Source organism: Lampetra planeri, chromosome 57 (assembly GCF_965212315.1).
Source record: "Lampetra planeri chromosome 57, kcLamPlan1.2.h2, whole genome shotgun sequence".
NCBI classification, from domain to species: domain Eukaryota; kingdom Metazoa; phylum Chordata; class Hyperoartia; order Petromyzontiformes; family Petromyzontidae; genus Lampetra; species Lampetra planeri.
In genome coordinates, this window is record NC_136163.1 from 622261 (window position 1) to 637646 (window position 15386).

At 60.5% G+C, this 15386-nt stretch overlaps 1 protein-coding gene across 2 annotated transcripts in view; it reads right to left on the reverse strand.

The window, feature by feature from the left end:
• AFG1L (AFG1 like ATPase) overlaps positions 1 to 15386 on the reverse strand; it is a 37095-nt gene that overhangs the window by 15949 nt on the left and 5760 nt on the right. For both annotated transcript variants that reach the window (XM_078618365.1, XM_078618364.1), the window contains 4 exons: positions 15112 to 15194; positions 14874 to 14944; positions 14491 to 14591; positions 13279 to 13419 (listed from right to left, as the gene is read on the reverse strand). In XM_078618365.1, the coding sequence (XP_078474491.1) occupies positions 13279 to 13419; positions 14491 to 14591; positions 14874 to 14944; positions 15112 to 15194 (396 nt within the window). The remainder of the gene's footprint in view (positions 1 to 13278; positions 13420 to 14490; positions 14592 to 14873; positions 14945 to 15111; positions 15195 to 15386) is intronic.

The following is a 15386-nucleotide window of genomic DNA, read 5'->3' on the forward strand; positions in this document are numbered from 1 at the left end:
GTGTAGCGGTGGTGTGGCGGTGGTGTAGTGGTGTAGTGGTGGGGTAGTGGTGGTGTAGCGGTGGTGTGGCGGTGGTGTAGCGGTGTAGTGGTGGTGTAGTGGTGGTGTAGCGGTGGTGTGGTGGTGTAGTGGTGGTGTAGTGGTGGTGTCGTGATGGTGTAGTGGTGGTGTAGTGGCAGTGGTGTGGTGGTGTAGTGGTGGTGTAGTGGTGGTGTCGTGATGGTGTAGTGGTGGTGTAGCGGTGGTGTAGCGGTGGTGTAGTGGTGGTGTCGTGATGGTGTAGCGGTGGTGTAGTGGTGGTGTGGCGGTGGTGTGGTGGTGTAGTGGTGGGGTAGTGGTGGTGTAGCGGTGGTGTGGCGGTGGTGTAGCGGTGTAGTGGTGGTGTAGTGGTGGTGTAGCGGTGGTGTGGCGGTGGTGTGGTGGTGTAGTGGTGGTGTAGTGGTGGTGTCGTGATGGTGTAGTGGTGGTGTAGTGGCAGTGGTGTGGTAGTGTAGTGGTGGTGTAGTGGTGGTGTCGTGATGGTGTAATGGTGGTGTAGCGGTGGTGTAGCGGTGGTGTAGTGGTGGTGTCGTGATGGTGTAGCGGTGGTGTAGTGGTGGTGGTGTGGTGGTGTAGTGGTGGTGTAGTGGTGGTGTCGTGATGGTGTAGTGGTGGTGCTGTGGTGGTCCTGTGGTGGTGCTGTGGTGGTGTGGTGGTGTAGTGGTGGTGTAGTGGTGGTGTAGCGGTGGTGTGGCGGTGGTGTGGCGGTGGTGTGGCGGTGGTGTAGCGGTGGTGAAGCGGTAGTGTGGTGGTAGTGTGGTGGTGGGGTGGCGGTGATGTAGAGGTCTAGTGGTGGTGTAGCGGTGGTGCTGTGGTGGTGTAGTGGTGGTGTAGTGGTGGTGTAGTGGTGTAGTGGTGGTGTAGTGGTGGGGTAGCAGTGGTGTGGCGGTGGTGTGGTGGTGGTGTGGCGGTGTAGTGGTGTAGTGGTGGTGTAGTGGTGGTGTAGTGGTGGTGCTGTGGTGGTGCTGTGGTGGTGTAGTGGTGGTGTAGCGGTGGTGTAGTAGTGGTGTAGTGGTGGTGTAGCGGTGGTGTGGCCATGGTGCTGTGGTGGTGTAGTGGTGGTGTAGTGGTGTAGTGGTGGTGTAGTGGTGGGGTAGCAGTGGTGTGGCGGTGGTGTGGCGGTGGTGTGGCGGTGTAGTGGTGTAGTGGTGGTGTAGTGGTGGTGTGGCGGTGGTGTAGCGGTGGTGTGGCGGTGTAGTGGTGGTGTAGCGGTGGTGTAGCGGTGGTGTAGCGGTGGTGTGGCGGTGGTGTAGCGGTGTAGTGGTGGTGTAGTGGTGTAGTGGTGGTGTAGTGGTGGTGTGGCAGTGGTGTAGCGGTGGTGTGGCGGTGGTGTAGTGGTGTAGTGGTGGGGTAGTGGTGGTGTAGCGGTGGTGTGGCGGTGGTGTAGCGGTGTAGTGGTGGTGTAGTGGTGGTGTAGCGGTGGTGTGGTGGTGTAGTGGTGGTGTAGTGGTGGTGTCGTGATGGTGTAGTGGTGGTGTAGTGGCAGTGGTGTGGTGGTGTAGTGGTGGTGTAGTGGTGGTGTCGTGATGGTGTAGTGGTGGTGTCGTGATGGTGTAGCGGTGGTGTAGTGGTGGTGGTGTGGTGGTGTAGTGGTGGTGTAGTGGTGGTGTCGTGATGGTGTAGTGGTGGTGTAGTGGTGGTGCTGTGGTGGTGCTGTGGTGGTGCTGTGGTGGTGCTGTGGTTGTGTGGTGGTGTAGTGGTGGTGTAGCGGTGGTGTAGCGGTGGTGTGGCGGTGGTGTGGCGGTGGTGTAGCGGGGGTGAAGCGGTAGTGTGGTGGTAGTGTGGTGGTGGTGTGGCGGTGGTGTAGAGGTCTAGTGGTGGTGTAGCGGTGGTGCTGTGGTGGTGTAGTGGTGGTGTAGTGGTGGTGTAGTGGTGTAGTGGTGGTGTAGTGGTGGGGTAGCAGTGGTGTGGCGGTGGTGTGGCGGTGGTGTGACGGTGTAGTGGTGTAGTGGTGGTGTAGCGGTGGTGTAGCGGTGGTGTGGCCATGGTGCTGTGGTGGTGTAGTGGTGGTGTAGTGGTGGTGTAGTGGTGTAGTGGTGGTGTAGTGGTGGGGTAGCGGTGGTGTGGTGGTGGTGTGGCGGTGGTGTGGCGGTGGTGTGGCGGTGTAGTGGTGTAGTGGTGGTGTGGCGGTGGTGTAGCGGTGGTGTGGCGGTGTAGTGGTGGTGTAGCGGTGGTGTAGCGGTGGTGTAGCGGTGGTGTAGCGGTGGTGTGGCGGTGGTGTGGTGGTGTAGTGGTGGTGTGGCAGTGGTGTAGCGGTGGTGTGGCAGTGGTGTAGTGGTGTAGTGGTGGTGTAGTGGTGTAGTGGTGGTGTAGTGGTGGTGTGGCGGTGGTGTAGCGGTGGTATGGCGGTGGTGTGGTGGTGTAGTGGTGGTGTAGTGGTGGTGTGGCGGTGGTGTAGCGGTGGTGTGGCGGTGTAGTGGTGGTGTAGTGGTGGTGTAGTGGTGGTGTAGCGGTGGTGTAGCGGTGGTGTGGCGGTGGTGTGGTGGTGTAGTGGTGGTGTAGTGGTGGGGTAGTGGTGGTGTAGCGGTGGTGTGGCGGTGGTGTAGCGGTGTAGTGGTGGTGTAGTGGTGGTGTAGCGGTGGTGTGGCGGTGGTGTGGTGGTGTAGTGGTGGTGTGGTGGTGTCGTGATGGTGTAGTGGTGGTGTAGTGGCAGTGGTGTGGTGGTGTAGTGGTGGTGTAGTGGTGGTGTCGTGATGGTGTAGTGGTGGTGTAGCGGTGGTGTAGCGGTGGTGTAGTGGTGGTGTCGTGATGGTGTAGCGGTGGTGTAGCGGTGGTGGTGTGGTGGTGTAGTGGTGGTGTAGCGGTGGTGTCGTGATGGTGTAGTGGTGGTGTAGTGGTAGTGCTGTGGTGGTGCTGTGGTGGTGCTGTGGTGGTGCTGTGGTGGTGTGGTGGTGTAGTGGTGGTGTAGTGGTGGTGTAGCGGTGGTGTAGTAGTGGTGTAGTGGTGGGGTAGCAGTGGTGTGGCGGTGGTGTGGCGGTGGTGTGGCGGTGTAGTGGTGTAGTGGTGGTGTAGTGGTGGTGTGGCGGTGGTGTAGCGGTGGTGTGGCGGTGTAGTGGTGGTGTAGCGGTGGTGTAGCGGTGGTGTGGCGGTGGTGTAGCGGTGTAGTGGTGGTGTAGTGGTGGTGTGGGAGTGGTGTAGCGGTGGTGTGGCGGTGGTGTAGTGGTGTAGTGGTGGTGTAGTGGTGGTGTGGCGGTGGTGTAGCGGTGGTGTGGCGGTGGTGTGGTGGTGTAGTGGTGGTGTAGTGGTGGTGTGGCGGTGGTGTAGCGGTGGTGTGGCGGTGTAGTGGTGGTGTAGTGGTGGTGTAGTGGTGGTGTAGCGGTGGTGTAGCGGTGGTGTGGCGGTGGTGTGGTGGTGTAGTGGTGGTGTAGTGGTGGGGTAGTGGTGGTGTAGCGGTGGTGTGGCGGTGGTGTAGCGGTGTAGTGGTGGTGTAGTGGTGGTGTAGCGGTGGTGTGGCGGTGGTGTGGTGGTGTAGTGGTGGTGTGGTGGTGTCGTGATGGTGTAGTGGTGGTGTAGTGGCAGTGGTGTGGTGGTGTAGTGGTGGTGTAGTGGTGGTGTCGTGATGGTGTAGTGGTGGTGTAGTGGCAGTGGTGTGGTGGTGTAGTGGTGGTGTAGTGGTGGTGTCGTGATGGTGTAGTGGTGGTGTAGCGGTGGTGTAGCGGTGGTGTAGTGGTGGTGTCGTGATGGTGTAGCGGTGGTGTAGTGGTGGTGGTGTGGTGGTGTAGTGGTGGTGTAGTGGTGGTGTCGTGATGGTGTAGTGGTGGTGTAGTGGTGGTGCTGTGGTGGTGCTGTGGTGGTGCTGTGGTGGTGCTGTGGTGTAGTGGTGGTGTAGTGGTGGTGTAGCGGTGGTGTAGTAGTGGTGTAGTGGTGGGGTAGCAGTGGTGTGGCGGTGGTGTGGCGGTGGTGTGGCGGTGTAGTGGTGTAGTGGTGGTGTAGTGGTGGTGTGGCGGTGGTGTAGCGGTGGTGTGGCGGTGTAGTGGTGGTGTAGCGGTGGTGTAGCAGGTGGTGTAGCGGTGGTGTGGCGGTGGTGTAGCGGTGTAGTGGTGGTGTAGTGGTGGTGTGGCAGTGGTGTAGTGGTGGTGTGGCAGTGGTGTAGCGGTGGTGTGGCGGTGGTGTAGTGGTGTAGTGGTGGGGTAGTGGTGGTGTAGCGGTGGTGTGGCGGTGGTGTAGCGGTGTAGTGGTGGTGTAGTGGTGGTGTAGCGGTGGTGTGGTGGTGTAGTGGTGGTGTAGTGGTGGTGTCGTGATGGTGTAGTGGTGGTGTAGTGGCAGTGGTGTGGTGGTGTAGTGGTGGTGTAGTGGTGGTGTCGTGATGGTGTAGTGGTGGTGTCGTGATGGTGTAGCGGTGGTGTAGTGGTGGTGGTGTGGTGGTGTAGTGGTGGTGTAGTGGTGGTGTCGTGATGGTGTAGTGGTGGTGTAGTGGTGGTGCTGTGGTGGTGCTGTGGTGGTGCTGTGGTGGTGCTGTGGTTGTGTGGTGGTGTAGTGGTGGTGTAGCGGTGGTGTAGCGGTGGTGTGGCGGTGGTGTGGCGGTGGTGTAGCGGGGGTGAAGCGGTAGTGTGGTGGTAGTGTGGTGGTGGTGTGGCGGTGGTGTAGAGGTCTAGTGGTGGTGTAGCGGTGGTGCTGTGGTGGTGTAGTGGTGGTGTAGTGGTGGTGTAGTGGTGTAGTGGTGGTGTAGTGGTGGGGTAGCAGTGGTGTGGCGGTGGTGTGGCGGTGGTGTGACGGTGTAGTGGTGTAGTGGTGGTGTAGCGGTGGTGTAGCGGTGGTGTGGCCATGGTGCTGTGGTGGTGTAGTGGTGGTGTAGTGGTGGTGTAGTGGTGTAGTGGTGGTGTAGTGGTGGGGTAGCGGTGGTGTGGTGGTGGTGTGGCGGTGGTGTGGCGGTGGTGTGGCGGTGTAGTGGTGTAGTGGTGGTGTGGCGGTGGTGTAGCGGTGGTGTGGCGGTGTAGTGGTGGTGTAGCGGTGGTGTAGCGGTGGTGTAGCGGTGGTGTAGCGGTGGTGTGGCGGTGGTGTGGTGGTGTAGTGGTGGTGTGGCAGTGGTGTAGCGGTGGTGTGGCAGTGGTGTAGTGGTGTAGTGGTGGTGTAGTGGTGGTGTGGCGGTGGTGTAGCGGTGGTATGGCGGTGGTGTGGTGGTGTAGTGGTGGTGTAGTGGTGGTGTGGCGGTGGTGTAGCGGTGGTGTGGCGGTGTAGTGGTGGTGTAGTGGTGGTGTAGTGGTGGTGTAGCGGTGGTGTAGCGGTGGTGTGGCGGTGGTGTGGTGGTGTAGTGGTGGTGTAGTGGTGGGGTAGTGGTGGTGTAGCGGTGGTGTGGCGGTGGTGTAGCGGTGTAGTGGTGGTGTAGTGGTGGTGTAGCGGTGGTGTGGCGGTGGTGTGGTGGTGTAGTGGTGGTGTGGTGGTGTCGTGATGGTGTAGTGGTGGTGTAGTGGCAGTGGTGTGGTGGTGTAGTGGTGGTGTAGTGGTGGTGTCGTGATGGTGTAGTGGTGGTGTAGCGGTGGTGTAGCGGTGGTGTAGTGGTGGTGTCGTGATGGTGTAGCGGTGGTGTAGCGGTGGTGGTGTGGTGGTGTAGTGGTGGTGTAGCGGTGGTGTCGTGATGGTGTAGTGGTGGTGTAGTGGTGGTGCTGTGGTGGTGCTGTGGTGGTGCTGTGGTGGTGCTGTGGTGGTGTGGTGGTGTAGTGGTGGTGTAGTGGTGGTGTAGCGGTGGTGTAGTGGTGGTGTAGTGGTGGGGTGGCGGTGGTGTGGCGGTGGTGTGGCGGTGTAGTGGTGTAGTGGTGGTGTAGTGGTGGTGTGGCGGTGGTGTAGCGGTGGTGTGGCGGTGTAGTGGTGGTGTAGCGGTGGTGTAGCGGTGGTGTGGCGGTGGTGTAGCGGTGTAGTGGTGGTGTAGTGGTGGTGTGGGAGTGGTGTAGCGGTGGTGTGGCGGTGGTGTAGTGGTGTAGTGGTGGTGTAGTGGTGGTGTGGCGGTGGTGTAGCGGTGGTGTGGCGGTGGTGTGGTGGTGTAGTGGTGGTGTAGTGGTGGTGTGGCGGTGGTGTAGCGGTGGTGTGGCGGTGTAGTGGTGGTGTAGTGGTGGTGTAGTGGTGGTGTAGCGGTGGTGTAGCGGTGGTGTGGCGGTGGTGTGGTGGTGTAGTGGTGGTGTAGTGGTGGGGTAGTGGTGGTGTAGCGGTGGTGTGGCGGTGGTGTAGCGGTGTAGTGGTGGTGTAGTGGTGGTGTAGCGGTGGTGTGGCGGTGGTGTGGTGGTGTAGTGGTGGTGTGGTGGTGTCGTGATGGTGTAGTGGTGGTGTAGTGGCAGTGGTGTGGTGGTGTAGTGGTGGTGTCGTGATGGTGTAGTGGTGGTGTAGTGGCAGTGGTGTGGTGGTGTAGTGGTGGTGTAGTGGTGGTGTCGTGATGGTGTAGTGGTGGTGTAGCGGTGGTGTAGCGGTGGTGTAGTGGTGGTGTCGTGATGGTGTAGCGGTGGTGTAGTGGTGGTGGTGTGGTGGTGTAGTGGTGGTGTAGTGGTGGTGTCGTGATGGTGTAGTGGTGGTGTAGTGGTGGTGCTGTGGTGGTGCTGTGGTGGTGCTGTGGTGGTGCTGTGGTGTAGTGGTGGTGTAGTGGTGGTGTAGCGGTGGTGTAGTAGTGGTGTAGTGGTGGGGTAGCAGTGGTGTGGCGGTGGTGTGGCGGTGGTGTGGCGGTGTAGTGGTGTAGTGGTGGTGTAGTGGTGGTGTGGCGGTGGTGTAGCGGTGGTGTGGCGGTGTAGTGGTGGTGTAGCGGTGGTGTAGCGGTGGTGTAGCGGTGGTGTGGCGGTGGTGTAGCGGTGTAGTGGTGGTGTAGTGGTGGTGTGGCAGTGGTGTAGCGGTGGTGTGGCGGTGGTGTAGTGGTGTAGTGGTGGTGTAGTGGTGGTGTGGCGGTGGTGTAGCGGTGGTGTGGCGGTGGTGTAGCGGTGGTGTGGCGGTGGTGTAGCGGTGGTGTGGCGGTGTAGTGGTGGTGTAGTGGTGGTGTAGTGGTGGTGTAGCGGTGGTGTAGCGGTGGTGTGGTGGTGTAGTGGTGGTGTAGTGGTGGGGTAGTGGTGGTGTAGCGGTGGTGTGGCGGTGGTGTAGCGGTGTAGTGGTGGTGTAGTGGTGGAGTAGCGGTGGTGTGGCGGTGGTGTAGTGGTGTAGTGGTGGTGTAGTGGTGGTGTAGTGGTGCTGTGGCGGTGGTGTAGCGGTGGTGTGGCGGTGGTGTGGTGGTGTAGTGGTGGTGTAGCGGTGGTGTGGCGGTGGTGTAGCGGTGGTGTGGCGGTGTAGTGGTGGTGTAGCGGTGGTGTAGCGGTGGTGTGGCGGTGGGGTGGTGGTGTAGTGGTGGTGTAGTGGTGGGGTAGTGGTGGTGTAGCGGTGGTGTGGCGGTGGTGTAGCGGTGTAGTGGTGGTGTAGTGGTGGTGTAGCGGTGGTGTGGCGGTGGTGTGGTGGTGTAGTGGTGGTGTAGTGGTGGTGTCGTGATGGTGTAGTGGTGGTGTAGTGGCAGTGGTGTGGTGGTGTAGTGGTGGTGTAGTGGTGGTGTCGTGATGGTGTAGTGGTGGTGTAGCGGTGGTGTAGCGGTGGTGTAGTGGTGGTGTCGTGATGGTGTAGCGGTGGTGTAGTGGTGGTGGTGTGGTGGTGTAGTGGTGGTGTAGCGGTGGTGTAGTAGTGGTGTAGTGGTGGGGTAGCAGTGGTGTGGCGGTGGTGTGGCGGTGGTGTGGCGGTGTAGTGGTGTAGTGGTGGTGTTGTGGTGGTGTGGCGGTGGTGTAGCGGTGGTGTGGCGGTGTAGTGGTGGTGTAGCGGTGGTGTAGCGGTGGTGTGGCGGTGGTGTAGCGGTGTAGTGGTGGTGTAGTGGTGGTGTGGCAGTGGTGTAGCGGTGGTGTGGCGGTGGTGTAGTGGTGTAGTGGTGGTGTAGTGGTGGTGTGGCGGTGGTGTAGCGGTGGTGTGGCGGTGGTGTAGCGGTGGTGTGGCGGTGGTGTAGCGGTGGTGTAGCGGTGGTGTGGCGGTGGTGTAGCGGTGTAGTGGTGGTGTAGTGGTGGTGTGGCAGTGGTGTAGCGGTGGTGTGGCGGTGGAGTAGTGGTGTAGTGGTGGTGTAGTGGTGGTGTGGCGGTGGTGTAGCGGTGGTGTGGCGGTGGTGTAGCGGTGGTGTGGCGGTGGTGTAGCGGTGGTGTGGCGGTGTAGTGGTGGTGTAGTGGTGGTGTAGTGGTGGTGTAGCGGTGGTGTAGCGGTGGTGTGGCGGTGGTGTGGTGGTGTAGTGGTGGTGTAGTGGTGGGGTAGTGGTGGTGTAGCGGTGGTGTGGCGGTGGTGTAGCGGTGTAGTGGTGGTGTAGTGGTGGAGTAGCGGTGGTGTGGCGGTGGTGTAGTGGTGTAGTGGTGGTGTTGTGGTGGTGTAGTGGTGGTGTGGCGGTGGTGTAGCGGTGGTGTGGCGGTGGTGTGGTGGTGTAGTGGTGGTGTAGCGGTGGTGTGGCGGTGGTGTAGCGGTGGTGTGGCGGTGTAGTGGTGGTGTAGCGGTGGTGTAGCGGTGGTGTGGCGGTGTAGTGGTGGTGTAGTGGTGGGGTAGTGGTGGTGTAGCGGTGGTGTGGCGGTGGTGTAGCGGTGTAGTGGTGGTGTAGTGGTGGTGTAGCGGTGGTGTGGCGGTGGTGTGGTGGTGTAGTGGTGGTGTAGTGGTGGTGTCGTGATGGTGTAGTGGTGGTGTAGTGGCAGTGGTGTGGTGGTGTAGTGGTGGTGTAGTGGTGGTGTCGTGATGGTGTAGTGGTGGTGTAGCGGTGGTGTAGCGGTGGTGTAGTGGTGGTGTCGTGATGGTGTAGCGGTGGTGTAGTGGTGGTGGTGTGGTGGTGTAGTGGTGGTGTAGTGGTGGTGTCGTGATGGTGTAGTGGTGGTGTAGTGGTGGTGTAGTGGTGCTGTGGCGGTGGTGTAGCGGTGGTGTGGCGGTGGTGTGGTGGTGTAGTGGTGGTGTAGCGGTGGTGTGGCGGTGGTGTAGCGGTGGTGTGGCGGTGTAGTGGTGGTGTAGCGGTGGTGTAGCGGTGGTGTGGCGGTGGGGTGGTGGTGTAGTGGTGGTGTAGTGGTGGGGTAGTGGTGGTGTAGCGGTGGTGTGGCGGTGGTGTAGCGGTGTAGTGGTGGTGTAGTGGTGGTGTAGCGGTGGTGTGGCGGTGGTGTGGTGGTGTAGTGGTGGTGTAGTGGTGGTGTCGTGATGGTGTAGTGGTGGTGTAGTGGCAGTGGTGTGGTGGTGTAGTGGTGGTGTAGTGGTGGTGTCGTGATGGTGTAGTGGTGGTGTAGCGGTGGTGTAGCGGTGGTGTAGTGGTGGTGTCGTGATGGTGTAGCGGTGGTGTAGTGGTGGTGGTGTGGTGGTGTAGTGGTGGTGTAGCGGTGGTGTAGTAGTGGTGTAGTGGTGGGGTAGCAGTGGTGTGGCGGTGGTGTGGCGGTGGTGTGGCGGTGTAGTGGTGTAGTGGTGGTGTTGTGGTGGTGTGGCGGTGGTGTAGCGGTGGTGTGGCGGTGTAGTGGTGGTGTAGCGGTGGTGTGGCGGTGGTGTAGCGGTGTAGTGGTGGTGTAGTGGTGGTGTGGCAGTGGTGTAGCGGTGGTGTGGCGGTGGTGTAGTGGTGTAGTGGTGGTGTAGTGGTGGTGTGGCGGTGGTGTAGCGGTGGTGTGGCGGTGGTGTAGCGGTGGTGTGGCGGTGGTGTAGCGGTGGTGTAGCGGTGGTGTGGCGGTGGTGTAGCGGTGTAGTGGTGGTGTAGTGGTGGTGTGGCAGTGGTGTAGCGGTGGTGTGGCGGTGGAGTAGTGGTGTAGTGGTGGTGTAGTGGTGGTGTGGCGGTGGTGTAGCGGTGGTGTGGCGGTGGTGTAGCGGTGGTGTGGCGGTGGTGTAGCGGTGGTGTGGCGGTGTAGTGGTGGTGTAGTGGTGGTGTAGTGGTGGTGTAGCGGTGGTGTAGCGGTGGTGTGGCGGTGGTGTGGTGGTGTAGTGGTGGTGTAGTGGTGGGGTAGTGGTGGTGTAGCGGTGGTGTGGCGGTGGTGTAGCGGTGTAGTGGTGGTGTAGTGGTGGAGTAGCGGTGGTGTGGCGGTGGTGTAGTGGTGTAGTGGTGGTGTTGTGGTGGTGTAGTGGTGGTGTGGCGGTGGTGTAGCGGTGGTGTGGCGGTGGTGTGGTGGTGTAGTGGTGGTGTAGCGGTGGTGTGGCGGTGGTGTAGCGGTGGTGTGGCGGTGTAGTGGTGGTGTAGCGGTGGTGTAGCGGTGGTGTGGCGGTGTAGTGGTGGTGTAGTGGTGGGGTAGTGGTGGTGTAGCGGTGGTGTGGCGGTGGTGTAGCGGTGTAGTGGTGGTGTAGTGGTGGTGTAGCGGTGGTGTGGCGGTGGTGTGGTGGTGTAGTGGTGGTGTAGTGGTGGTGTCGTGATGGTGTAGTGGTGGTGTAGTGGCAGTGGTGTGGTGGTGTAGTGGTGGTGTAGTGGTGGTGTCGTGATGGTGTAGTGGTGGTGTAGCGGTGGTGTAGCGGTGGTGTAGTGGTGGTGTCGTGATGGTGTAGCGGTGGTGTAGTGGTGGTGGTGTGGTGGTGTAGTGGTGGTGTAGTGGTGGTGTCGTGATGGTGTAGTGGTGGTGTAGTGGTGGTGTAGTGGTGGTGTGGCGGTGGTGTAGCGGTGGTGTGGCGGTGTAGTGGTGGTGTAGCGGTGGTGTAGCGGTGGTGTAGCGGTGGTGTGGCGGTGGTGTAGCGGTGTAGTGGTGGTGTAGTGGTGGTGTGGCAGTGGTGTAGCGGTGGTGTGGCGGTGGTGTAGTGGTGTAGTGGTGGTGTAGTGGTGGTGTGGCGGTGGTGTAGCGGTGGTGTGGCGGTGGTGTAGCGGTGGTGTGGCGGTGGTGTAGCGGTGGTGTGGCGGTGTAGTGGTGGTGTAGTGGTGGTGTAGTGGTGGTGTAGCGGTGGTGTAGCGGTGGTGTGGCGGTGGTGTGGTGGTGTAGTGGTGGTGTAGTGGTGGGGTAGTAGTGGTGTAGCGGTGGTGTGGCGGTGGTGTAGCGGTGTAGTGGTGGTGTAGTGGTGGAGTAGCGGTGGTGTGGCGGTGGTGTAGTGGTGTAGTGGTGGTGTAGTGGTGGTGTAGTGGTGGTGTGGCGGTGGTGTAGCGGTGGTGTGGCGGTGGTGTGGTGGTGTAGTGGTGGTGTAGCGGTGGTGTGGCGGTGGTGTAGCGGTGGTGTGGCGGTGTAGTGGTGGTGTAGCGGTGGTGTAGCGGTGGTGTGGCGGTGGGGTGGTGGTGTAGTGGTGGTGTAGTGGTGGGGTAGTGGTGGTGTAGCGGTGGTGTGGCGGTGGTGTAGCGGTGTAGTGGTGGTGTAGTGGTGGTGTAGCGGTGGTGTGGCGGTGGTGTGGTGGTGTAGTGGTGGTGTAGTGGTGGTGTCGTGATGGTGTAGTGGTGGTGTAGTGGCAGTGGTGTGGTGGTGTAGTGGTGGTGTAGTGGTGGTGTCGTGATGGTGTAGTGGTGGTGTAGCGGTGGTGTAGCGGTGGTGTAGTGGTGGTGTCGTGATGGTGTAGCGGTGGTGTAGTGGTGGTGGTGTGGTGGTGTAGTGGTGGTGTAGTGGTGGTGTCGTGATGGTGTAGTGGTGGTGTAGTGGTGGTGCTGTGGTGGTGCTGTGGTGGTGCTGTGGTGGTGCTGTGGTGGTGCTGTGGTTGTGTGGTGGTGTAGTGGTGGTGTAGCGGTGGTGTAGCGGTGGTGTGGCGGTGGTGTGGCGGTGGTGTGGCGGTGGTGTAGCGGTGGTGAAGCGGTAGTGTGGTGGTAGTGTGGTGGTGGTGTGGCGGTGGTGTAGAGGTCTAGTGGTGGTGTAGCGGTGGTGCTGTGGTGGTGTAGTGGTGGTGTAGTGGTGGTGTAGTGGTGGTGTAGTGGTGGGGTAGCAGTGGTGTGGCGGTGGTGTGGCGGTGGTGTGGCGGTGTAGTGGTGTAGTGGTGGTGTAGTGGTGGTGTAGTGGTGGTGCTGTGGTGGTGTAGTGGTGGTGTAGCGGTGGTGTAGTAGTGGTGTAGTGGTGGTGTAGCGGTGGTGTGGCCATGGTGCTGTGGTGGTGTAGTGGTGGTGTAGCGGTGGTGTAGCGGTGGTGTGGCGGTGGTGTAGTGGTGTAGTGGTGGTGTAGTGGTGGTGTAGCGGTGGTGTAGTGGTGTTGTGGCGGTGGTGTGGTGGTGTAGTGGTGGTGTAGTGGTGGTGTCGTGATGGTGTAGTGGTGGTGTAGTGGTGGTGTAGTGGCGGTGGTGTGGTGGTGTAGTGGTGGTGTAGTGGTGGTGTCGTGATGGTGTAGTGGTGGTGTAGCGGTGGTGTAGTGGTGGTGTAGTGGTGGTGTAGAGGTCTAGTGGTGGTGTAGTGGTGGTGTAGCGGTGGTGTAGCGGTAGTGAAGCGGTAGTGTGGTGGTGGTGTGGCGGTGGTGTAGTGGTGGTGTAGTGGTGGTGTAGAGGTCTAGTGGTGGTGTCGCGGTGGTGTAGCGGTGGTGCTGTGGTGGTGTAGTGGTGGTGTAGTGGTGGTGCTGTGGTGGTGTAGTGGTGGTGTAGTGGTGGTGCTGTGGTGGTGTAGTGGTGGTGCTGTGGTGGTGTAGTGGTGGTGTAGTGGTGGTGCTGTGGTGGTGTAGTGGTGGTGGTGTAGTGGTGGTGCTGTGGTGGTGTAGTGGTGGTGTAGTGGTGGTGCTGTGGTGGTGCTGTGGTGGTGTGGCGGTGGTGTGGCGGTGTAGTGGTGGTGTAGTGGTGGTGCTGTGGTGGTGTAGTGGTGGTGTGGCGGTGGTGTGGCGGTGGTGTGGTGGTGTAGTGGTGGTGTAGTGGTGGTGCTGTGGTGGTGCTGTGGTGGTGTAGTGGTGGTGTAGCGGTGGTGTAGTAGTGGTGTAGCGGTGGTATAGCGGTGGTGCTGTGGTGGTGTAGTGGTGGTGTAGTGGTGGTGCTGTGGTGGTGTAGTGGTGGTGCAGTGGTGGTGCAGTGGTGTAGTGGTGGTGTAGTGGTGGGGTAGCCGTGGTGTGGCGGTGGTGTGGCGGTGGTGTGGCGGTGTAGTGGTGTAGTGGTGGTGTAGTGGTGGTCCTGTAGTGGTGCTGTGGTGGTGTAGTGGTGGTGTAGCGGTGGTGTAGTAGTGGTGTAGTGGTGGAGTAGCGGTGATGTAGTGGTGGTGTGGCCGTGGTGCTGTGGTGGTGTAGTGGTGGTGTAGCGGTGGTGTGGCGGTGGTGTAGTGGTGTAGTGGTGGTGTAGTGGTGGTGTAGCGGTGGTGTAGCGGTGGTGTGGCGGTGGTGTGGTGGTGTAGCGGTGGTGTAGCGGTGGTGTAGCGATGGTGTAGCGATGGTGTAGCGGTGGTGTAGTGGTGGTGTAGGAGACCTTGGCGTCGTAAAGCGTGTCCACGAGGGTGATGAATCGCCGCGCCTGCGTGCGCTGCGCCAGCGTGAGTCGCGGGACGCGCCGCACGAACACCGTGCGGAAGTGGCGACACAGCTCCAGGTAATCGCTCGCTCCCAGGGGCTGAGACGGGGACACACGCCAGGGCACTCGCTCACTCACTCACCACTCGCTCAAGGGGCACTTACCACTCACTCACCCACTCACTCACTCACAGGGCACTCACCTGTCACTCACCACTCACTCACCACTCACAGGGCACTCACCACTTGCTCGCTCACTCACCCACTCACTCACAGGGCACTCACCACTCACAGGGCACTCACCACTCACTCACCACTCACCACTCACTCACAAGGCACTCACCACTCACTCACTCACCACTCACTCACCACTCACTCACAGGGCACTCACCACTCACAGGGCACTCACCACTCACTCACCACTTACTCACCACTCACAGGGCACTCACCACTCACTCACCACTCACTCACAGGGCACTCACCACTCACTCACAGGGCACTCACCACTCACTCACCACTCACTCACAAGGCACTCACCACTCACTCACCACTCACTCACTCACAGGGCACTCACCACTCACTCACCACTCACAAGGCACTCACCACTCACTCACCACTCACCCACCACTCACTCACAGGGCACTCACCACTCACTCACCACTCACTCACCACTCACTCACTCACTCACAAGGCACTCACCACTCACTCACTCACTCACTCACTCACAGGGCACTCACCACTCACTCACCACTCACTCACCACTCACTCACCACTCACTCACTCACTCACTCACAGGGCACTCACCACTCACTCACTCACAGGGCACTCACCACTCACAGGGCACTCACCACTCACAGGGCACTCACCACTCACTCACTCACCACTCGGTCAATCAATCACGGGGCACTCACCACTCACTCAGCACTCACAGGGCACTCACCACTCACTCACCACTCACTCACCACTCGGTCAATCAATCACGGGGCACTCACCACTCACTCACTCACAGGGCACTCACCGCTCACTCACTCACCACTCATAGGGCACTCACCACTCACAGGCCACTCAACACTTGCTCACTCGCTCGCTCGCTCACTCACTCACTCACCACACGGTCAATCAATCACAGGGCACTCACCGCTCACTCACCGCTCACTCACCGCTCACTCACCCGGTCGCACAGCTCGGAGAAGGTGCAGTCGGCAACGTCACCGCAAGCGCGTCTCAAGCGCAGCTCCCTGCAGCCCACGCGGAGGAGACGCGGACGCGGGACTGCACACGGCACGTCACGGCGAAACCATGGCGACAGCATGGTGACATCACGGACAAATACCACGGTGAAATAGCAATTTTTTTTTTGCAAAATTACGTCACGTGCCCACGCAAATCAGAATAAATCACAGGGAAATCATGAAGATCATGTCAATCATGGCGCACGGCACAAGACACTCCGGCATAATCCCGGCACGACAGCAGAGGTCACGGCACGAGGCGCACGCCGCGGCCGTGCATCGCAGTGGCGCAGGCGGGATTGCATGGGGGGGCGGCGCTCACTGTCGTTCTGCGAGTAGGCGAGCTCGTCGAACAGCGAGTCCAGCCGCTCGTCCGCGTCCGCGTCGCCCGTCCTGCGCGTGGCGAGAGACGCGGCGGTCAGCATGCGGGCGGTGACCGGAGCCGACGCGGGCTCCCTTCCAACCCAATACCGGTGAACTGCCGGACGCGTTTATTTGGAAAGCTCGTATAAACGTGGAACACGCCGTGCCGTGCGGTGTGCTGTGGCTGGAGGCCTCACAGGAAGTAGAGCTTCCCGGTGGCAGGCTGGCCGTGCTGGCGGTAGTCGATGCCCGAGTCCAGCTGTATGCACTCACAGTGAGCCTGCGCACGCGCACACAGACATCCCCCGTGTAGCCCCTGACAGGCTTCTTGAGGCAAATGTTGTTCGCGAGCAGCACCTCTGGCGTACGAGGGGTGGTGTGGCCAGGCCACACCCGGCCGCCTTTGTCCATGTTTATACACGCACACGCACACAGTGCCGGGTATTAATTTAAGGCCGATTCAAACTAGGGG